The sequence below is a fragment of the Suricata suricatta genome, chromosome 13, assembly GCF_006229205.1.
Source record: "Suricata suricatta isolate VVHF042 chromosome 13, meerkat_22Aug2017_6uvM2_HiC, whole genome shotgun sequence".
NCBI lineage: Eukaryota > Metazoa > Chordata > Mammalia > Carnivora > Herpestidae > Suricata > Suricata suricatta.
In genome coordinates this window covers 64,040,552-64,049,807 of record NC_043712.1, presented here as the reverse complement: position 1 = coordinate 64,049,807, position 9,256 = coordinate 64,040,552, and the positions used below count along the sequence as shown (strand labels likewise).

At 46.1% G+C, this 9,256-nt stretch overlaps 1 protein-coding gene across 1 annotated transcript in view; it reads left to right on the top strand.

Annotated features, from left to right (window-relative positions):
* DAPK1 (death associated protein kinase 1) overlaps positions 1–9,256 on the top strand; it is a 470,647-nt gene that overhangs the window by 241 nt on the left and 461,150 nt on the right. The window contains 1 exon segment of the mRNA XM_029919672.1: positions 828–997. Within this exon segment, the coding sequence (XP_029775532.1) occupies positions 936–997 (62 nt within the window). The 5' untranslated portion in view covers positions 828–935.

Genomic DNA, 9,256 nt, shown 5'->3' with positions numbered 1-9,256 from the left:
CCCCGGCTCCTCCCGGGCCCCGCCGCCTGCTTTTGCTTTCTCGGCGGCGGCGTGGCGGGGTTTGCCCGGGCAGCGCCCAGGGCAACTGGAAGGCCGAGGCGGGGGCGGCTGGACGGTGGGGAGAAGTGGGATAGCAGCCAGGAGGCGCCCCTAGGCCCGCGGGCCGGATGGGAACAGGTGGCGCGGGCCGGGCCGGGCGCTTTGTGTCGGGGCGCGGAGACCGGGAGCGGGCGGCCGCGCCTCCCTCGGCCGCTCCCTTTCCTTCCCAGCTCCCCAGGGCGGCCGCGCGCCGGGTCGGCCGGGTAACGGAGCGGGAGTCGCCAGGAATGTGCCTCTGGGGACTGCCTGGCTCGAGGGAGGGGAGGGGGTGGCCGCGGCTGCCGGGGAGTGCAGGAGCCGAGAGGTGGCGCGAGGGCCGCCGAGTGGCGGGCTGGAGGGGGATGCTTCCAGCGAGGCGCGTTCCGCCCGGGCGCGGGCTTCATTCTTCCGCGGCACCCCGGAGCTGGGGAGCTGGGTGGGCGTGTGTGTGGAGAAAGGGGAGGCGGGGAGGCCAGTCACTTCCGGAGCCGGTTCTGATCCGCTCAGAGCGCCCCGCTTTCGGAGACGCGGACCTTGGGGTGCGGTTGTGCCGGGCCCCACGCGCGCGCCGGCGACGCGGGGCCGGGGCGTCCCTGGCGCGGGTTTAACAAAGGGTGCTCCTCTCCACCCGGCGAGGAGGGGAGGCTGGGGAGAGGTGGTCTCCGGCGAGGCGAGCGGCTCTTAGCATGGGGAGGTCTACTTCCTTTCCGGGTTGTCATTTTATTATTGTTATTGCTCTTATTTTAAAGGGCTGGAGACTGATGCATGAGGGGCCCACGGAGGCGCAGGAACGGTGGTGATGGTGTGGGAAGCGGAGCTGAAGTGCGCTGGGCTTTGCTGAGGTGTGACAGTTTATCATGACTGTGTTCAGGCAGGAAAACGTGGATGATTACTACGACACCGGCGAGGAACTTGGCAGGTACTGGGGGTGCCGGAAGCGCATGTCACTGGGTCGTGGGAATGCATAATATTGGGGACAGTGGGCGGTAAACAAATGCAATTTGAATCAGGCGGCTCCCTCTTCCTTCCAAGAGATGTGCAAATTATAGAGAAAAGAGTTACTAACCCGTCGCGGGCTAGGGACCAGAAATAAACAACCTAATCCAAGGGGCCAGGATGGAGAGGCAATTTCGGTGATTACGTTACAAAGGGTATTGATCAAGACCTCTGGACAGGAACAGATTTAATTGTCTGCCGTAACTCTTGTCAGCTTTTGCCCTTCGGAGATGAAGTAAAAGTTAAGATATATTTGCATCTGGAGTTAGAACTTACATGTGATTTAAACAGGGTATAAACTAATTAGTTAGCTTTTAAAATCTTAATTCTTTCTGCATTTTCAAAGTAACAGGAGCAAGTAAGTATTGGTAGATCATATATGGCCACTTGCCAGCTGTTGGTATGGGGGTTTGGATTGAAACTTCCTCCAACCAGGAATTTAATTACCTGGTTGGTGTTCGTGGTTGCTTTGGTTTCATTTACAATGTTAAATTTTTAACAAATAAATGACTGAGAGTCTAATAGGGCTCTCTGGATTCAGAGCATACTCTCATTGCTTTGGGACCTGTGACTCTGTGTTCAAAGCCCTTCAGTTTCTAGGTAAACAAAGAATGATTATTTTGAGGCACCTCAGGGCTGGCAGCTCAGTTTCCCCTTGATTGGGTGTTTGACAGGGTGTGTTGAGTTCTGGTCTAACTAGCATAAAGCTGTTCTCACACCTACGTTTAAACTCAACATCAGAATTTGATTGTAGCATATTTGTACTGAGTAAAGGATCTTGAAACAATCAGAAAGTGTGTATTTACTTACATTTGTACCAAAATAAATGTATTTTTCCATACACTCTGGATGTCCTGATACAAAGCATTTTCTTTATTACAAAGAAATTCAGAAATGCCCACACCCCAGGTTACCTAATGAGAATTTTCACTGTGGAGCTTGCTAAACATTTTTTTACAAGTGTAAGTAATAGTGCACGATAAAAACATAGAATATTTCTATGTGTGTTTAGTGTCAACTCAGGGCATCACTGAGAGCCTGCACTTAAGAGGAGCTTACCATCTATTGAGTGAATACTGAGGAGGAAAGCTCCCAAAAATCATATTTCATGGATATGTTTAAGATTAAGGTTTAAGGGTGTGTGGTTGAGGTACTTGGTTTAACTGGAATTAAATCACTTTATTCCTGCGGTTTTCAGCAAGATGAGTGGTATATGGAGCTTTCCGTTAAGAGTAGGGAGAAAAGGTGGAAAAATATATTTTAATTCCCTTTGTGTCGTGTGGTCTGCTTACAGAAATTCTTTTAGGAAGGGGTGACTAAAATTAGGTGAGCTGATTGCTTTATGGATTAAGTATGTGCCCTCATTTTCGGTAAGACCTTTTGGTAGAATTATGTGTTACGAGAAAGAAAAGCGAAGCCTCCCTGAGGCTAGTGGGGGGGTTTGTGAATTTTTTTTTTTTTTTTTTTTTTGGTGGGGAAGATGCCAGGCCCTCAGCTGAGCGAGGAGGTGGCCTGCTCATTTATCAGTATATTTCACTTTGATTTGGTCTCAGTCTTGATTCTGTGAATAACTTTCTTCCTACTATGCAACACTAATAGACACCTTGTTTATTGAATAATTTAATTTATATGACCTATGAATTTGAAAGAAGGGCTCTGAAAAACTGGGAGTTGGGGGCTTTTAAAACAGAGCACATATGCCTACCCATCTGATACCAGCTGCTTTTGCTTTGCCTAAAAATGGGGAAAATCGTTGATTATAGGGGAAGTTTTTTTCCAAGCGCTGTGATTTTTACATCTGCCGTGGAAATAGCCACTTCCTGAAAACAAGTCCTGACTAAGATAGACATGAAGGAAAGAGGCTGCTTCATGTGTCACAGAAATAGAAACAGGCAGATAGTTTAGCCCCGATGCGAGGCTGATCTAAGCAGCGAGGGGTACAGAGACCAGCATATAGATTCAGCACTGGACCTGTGTGTCTTTAAGAGTCAGCTAAGTAATAGCTAGTCTCTTAACTTATGAATATGCTGAGACCAAGTCCATAGTGAGAGAAGGAAGACGGGTCCACTCAGTAGTATTACTGTTACTAGGTTACATTTAGGAAAAGCAGGAGAGAATGTATGTGTATGTGTGTGTGTGTGTGTCTGTTTGTCTAGGTATGTTAGTGCGTTTGTGTGTACTGCCCAGGACTGCTATAAAAGCTCTCCATCCCAGTAAAGAACTTTATAAAGTATTCTGGTTATTGCAGTAATGATCCAGCAGACAGACCACTGGACAGATTATCTTGTTTCCAAATGTACTTCTACAACTTTCTAACTTTATGACATTAAATAAGTCACTCATCCTTTATGACCCTTAGGGTCCTTTGTTTTTATTTTATTTATTTATTTATCTATTTTTTGAGAGAGAGAGAGACAGAGAGCGAGCATTTGCGCATGGGGAGGGGCAGAGGGAGAGGGAGAGGAGAATCTTAAGCAGGCTCCATGCTCAGCTCAGAGCTTGAAGCGGGGCTCGATCTCAAGACTCCATGAGATCATGACCTGAGCCAAAGTCACGAGTCTGATGCTCAACCAACTAAGCCACCCAGGCCCCCCTTCTTCGTTTTCGAAATGAGAAGTTTAATGTTTGTCATGGCTGTTGTGTAATGTGTAAAAGTATTTTCATCAGCAGTAAAGACTTAAACAAGTGTAGATCTCATCTGCTGGCCTGGCTGAGACCTGCGGGTGTCACAGGTGGGTGATGACTTGGCCTACAAGTCACCATGCATCCAGGTATCTGTTTACCAATTTGGGGAAGGGAGGCTTTCTGGGAAAAGGGTCCCTGGGGAGACACATTGATGTTGCCCTTGGCGACCCCACTCTGAGTCTGAGTAAAGCACCTCTGGTCACACAGAGGCACTGCCTCCAAGCGGAAACAAATTCCTAGAATGAGCAGGACCCCATCCTTAGAAGACTGGTGACCTTCTCTGTTGACTCTAGGAGGCCCTTTGGGGTCTCACTGTCTTAGGAGGTGGAGCAAGGCACTGCTTCCGTCCCATGGAGTGGTTTCTGGGAAGAGGGCTTACAAATACAAATATCTCCATTTGCCTGTCTGCTTGGGTCCAGCGTGCCTCAGTTGGTACTCAGGAGACCACAGGCTGGCTTGTCCCACCTTTGGGCTCTGGTTATGGGGTTGGCAGTGGTTCAGCCTGATCCATGAGCCTTCTAGACCCTTCTCTGAGCACCACTTTCCTGGGGGAACAGGCCTTCTTTCCTCTTATGCCTCGCCTTACATGATCTTAAGACCTAGGTCTTCCCTCCTAAAGAAAGCCCACCACAATGATGTCTCCCTTCTAGAAACCAAAGATGTGCTGTCTGAATCACTCTACTGTGTTGGTACATGACTGCCGACAGCTTTGTGCCATGCTGTGTCCTTGCGTTGTGTTGTCATCATTCTTGTGTTGCCTCTGGTAGCCAGCTTGAATGTTCCTTTTCGGTGAGTTCTGTGGTCTTTTCTCCCCAGGGTGCAGACTGCACTGTGTAACACCAGGCAAAGGCTTGATCCTTGCCTGAACAAACTAATGCACGTTGGCAGGTACGATATTGAGACCCGAATGGGGATATAAGACATAAATGATGGTGTGGATGCTGATCCTGACAGAGATGCAGTATGTGATGTGGGACAGCTTTAGTATACTCATTTGGAAAGTGAGGAGACACCTACCTATATAGGGTGTTATGGGCGTTGGAGACAGTGGCTGTAAGCATCTGACACACCATCACTGCCTAAGGTATTATTTTTAATAACCTGTTGTCCCCATCCCAGTGTTTACTGGATTGTAGAGTCATTGCTTCCTTGATTATCTGCTTTCCTCACAGGTTGTCATGGGGTTGCAACCTTGGACTTACTCATCATTTTTTATCTCTAATGTTTAATTAGGTGTATGTCAATAAATGCTTGCTGATTAGATGAATAGATTGATACACGTAAAGTGCCTTGAACATGCACACGTGCGCGCGCGCACACACACACATGTACATATGTATAGCCCTCAATAAATGATGACCCTGGTGGAGAGGAGTTTAGGATATTAAGGTCTGCAGCTCATAAAAATCAAAGCTGCTTTTCCTTTTGTACTGTCTGTGCCTGAACAGTAGTATGCACAGCAGCCAAAATTTACAAGCACACGATCAGTTTTAAACAAAGCAAAGTGAAGCATTAGAGAGTTTACATTGGTTGGATGGTGGCTGAAAGCTAATAATTCAAATTTAAAACATTCTCACTTTGACATAAAATCCATAGGCATTTTAATTTAAGTAAGGCTTTGCCCTAAACTCCGAGAGTCATAGTACATCTGTCATTTGGTTTACTGTGGCCTGCAGGGGTGGGCCCTAAGAATTACAGCAGTCCTTTGTGGATGGAAGGAGGAAGGACTTCGTGGCACATTTCCTCTTTGGAAGTGGGACTCATTGGTTCACTGGGTTGACTACTGAGATCATCTCGTAGGACGGTGCTGAGTGTTTTTTTCAATTTGCATTTCTGCTTTCTGCATGCCCTCAGATGTTTCCTCTGATAGGAGATGCTGCAATGTTTTAAGAGAGATAAAGTTCAAATATATGTAGCAGAGGTAATGTTCAGCAACTTTTTTTGAAGTATGGTTGATACACAGTGTTATGTTAGTTTCAGAGGTGCAACATAGTGCTTGGACAACTCTGTGTTAGTGTGCTCCCAAGCGTAGCTGCCCTCTGCCACTGTACGACACTATGATAATGTCATTGACCATATTCTGCAGTCAGTGATTTTGAATTTCATGCATCTTAGGAAGGTCTAACAATGGGGAAGGGAGGGCATGGTGATTGATGGTTGGCTGGATGCTTGCTTGCCAGGCCTAGGAAGGCACCTCTGGACCACCCAGGCAGGCATAATTTGGGTTGGATATGGCCACGAATATAGGGGGTTGCAATTTTATTGATGGGGACCCAAGAAACATTGAAGCTGACTTTTAGGTCCCTTGTGCCCTGTTATGCAAAACCTGTATCTTACCCAGCCACTTATGAACCTAAGACCCCGTAACATTAGCTGCCGCTGCAAAGCCATGAAAAATACACAGTAGGCTTACAGAAATGGATGCTCAGATTAAGTTCAGTAATTACCTATGGAGGTTATATCAGGAGAGGTGACATTGTCAACATGTCCTCTTACTGCCCAGCAAAGCTGTGACTGCTTGAAGGCAAAGACCATTTCCTTCCAGGTAAGGTAGGGGCAGGGAGGGCTTCTGGGTCAAGAGGCACGGAGGTATGCTGCTGGGTACTCCTGAAAGTGGTGTGGTATCATGGCAGGGTTCTAGGAGGCCCTTTGGGGTCTCACTCTCTGTCTTAGGATGTGACCTGTGAGCTTCAAGGTCAATTACATAGTCTGACTTCTTCAAAGACCCCCTGGCTTCCTGCAGGGGATTTCATCCTTCATCTTTAATTCTAGCCAACTGCTGTGTTGTTAACTAGGCATTTGGTATAAATGCAACAAAGCCTAATTTTGGTAGCAACTTACTACTGATCATAAGACAAAGAAGCAGCCTACTGGTTGGGAGGGGGAGGTGCTGGCATTGGTGAAGGGTGGTCCAGAGACCCTTTGGCACCCAGACCTAGAAGCTGGAGTGATCACCAGGTCCTCCCTTCTTATTTCATCTAGTGGGTGCTTAGGTCAAGTGGCTTTCTCAAGCAGCTGCTAGTCTGTAGCAGGAGGTGGGCCCCCTTATGGTTCTTCACACTGCTTAGGATTTGGCAATTTTCCTTTTTTGGAAGCCAGATGAAGTTGATATTTAAGAGAGGTGATTTGGGCAGCCCACTAAGGCCAGTCTGTTTTAATACCTGCATTGGAGAGGGTAGGTGGCAACAGCTAGTAGCCACTTCTCTGCAGGTTTTATGCCTGCTGCTCCCCTCCTCACCCCTGCCCCCCCAACAGGGGCTTACTCTGAGCACAGAACTCTCCTTGGCACTTTCCTGTGCACAGAAATTTCTTTCCTTTTCCCAATGGCTTGAGCCCCATGGTTATAAATGATGTCAGTGTGTGACATAGTTTGACCTGACTCCCAAAGTTAATAGTTCAGCTTTTTAGAAAGTTCACAGAACACTTTTATTATTATTTAACCTTTGAGTAGTGTAATGTATAAGAGTCATTATACTGCCTGGTGGGCCATCCCCTACATGACAAAGTTTTTCTTTTCATTAAGTGGCATTAGTCTGGTTTTGGGCCGGTGTGTAATTGAGACTTGAGGTGGAAGGTGGTATTTCATTGTTTTGCTTTGGTTTATTGAGGTAAATTATCACAACAGAATGCATCATCTCTCAGCCTTGAAAGAGATGATACAGATAGTGTAATTATTTATAGTAAATCCAATTTATCACTTTGTTAACATTCTAAATGAATTCCTTTAAATGTGCAGTTAGGAGAGAGAGGAGGGAAGAAAACTGCTATTCAGTTTTTCTACATTATCTTACTAAATGGGATTAAAATCACTTTGTCTAACTAGTGAATCTTTCTTAGGTAAACCAGAAAGTGCTGTACCTCTCTCTAGGTTTAATGTGAGGGTTGTTCCAATGAAAAAGTCTAAAGCCTAAAATGGTTTGTGTCTTATTTTCAATCCCAGCCCAAAACAAAACAAAACAAAACAAAACAAAACCGGTCATGTGCTTGTAACTAACCTCTGGCGTAGATCACCAGTGTGATCCTGGGTGACTCTTGTTTATCACTTCTGTCTGTTTTTAGGTGACGTTATGAGCTCATGTGGCTTACGGATCACACTGTGGCCATTTAAGTAATGTTGCCTCCTCCTGAGAAATGACCGTGGGGCTTTCCTCTGTGTTCTGTGACGTTTTGTTGTGAGCTTGAGGAACTTTATTCAGCAACCTAAGGCATATTGAGAGATGTCAGGAGGGGAGGTGGGGCAAATGTCATTGATATTTTCCCTTTATAAACACATTCCACTGGAGATGAGGACCATAGGGTTTGAGGAGATGAATGCTGTAAATTGCTGATCTCTGGTGTTTGAAAATGTCTATTGATGGTCCTTATATTCATAAGCCTGGTGGTTTCCAGCTGGGAAATTTGACTGAGAATGGACTCTCTTTTGGGACACATTTTCTGTCAGAACTACCTAGTTGTTCTTACTTAGATCTCCTGTGATGAACAGGGCTGGTTTATCTCAAGTACAGCTGATACGGTAAGGGTTCACCTGCAAGGAAGGAGCTGATTTCCATTCTTCCTGATGGTTCAGTAGTTCCTTCTGCAGCTTCTTCTTTTCTGCCTTTGAAACCTCGCACACTTTTCCTTTGTCACTTAAAAACAGTTAGGAGTTTGGAGACCTTACTTTAGTCTTCCATGCTCCTGTTTGAGGCCCCCAAAGGTAGAATTTTCCTGTTGAAAGATAAATGTAGGGAACATAATCAATGCCCCTTTTTTTGATCTATCACCAAAAGGATTAGCTTTTCCACTGAGCTGCCTATAACTTGCATGTCTGTCTTTGAGCAGAGGGTAGCTATGACTTGGGTCAGGCAAGGAACAGTGATGAAGGGATCTCTTGGGACAGAGGGAGTGGCTTGGGGCAGAAGACAGAAGAGGTCAGTAGTTGGCGCTCAGTTCTTAGGTTCCCAGCCTGCTTTGAGAAGTTGCCTTGCTTCCGTGTGGCGCTCCATTTTGTTGTTGTTGTTGCCATCTGTGGTTTCTGGGTGGGCAGCGTGTGTATCTCTGGGAAAGTGATGAAAAGATGCAACCTTTGGAGTGTAGGATTTAATAGACTGGGAGTTACAAGCGCTTCACTTTACAAACACCAACAAACTAAGCTATGGGCACTTTAGGTGTACGGAATACTGTCAAGAATAGACTTTAACAGCCAACTGCTGCTGTCCAAGATGCTGAATTGTTACGTGATACACAGAGGAGCTGTCTGTAGAAATTTGGTAAGCAAAAACAAAAACGCCAAGAAGTCACTTGCTATCTTAGAGATAACTACCTTATTGGTATATAAATCAGTATAATTGAAAGCAGAGCCTGCTAGGGATTTCTACCGTGCACCTGGGGCATGAATATACAGAGTTGTCTTTCTAAATGTTGTCTTTGCCACTCAGACTATCCAGAGTCAGCATGCAGGGGCGCCTGGGTGGCTCAGTCGGTTGAGTGTCCAACTTTGGCTCAGGTCATGATCTTG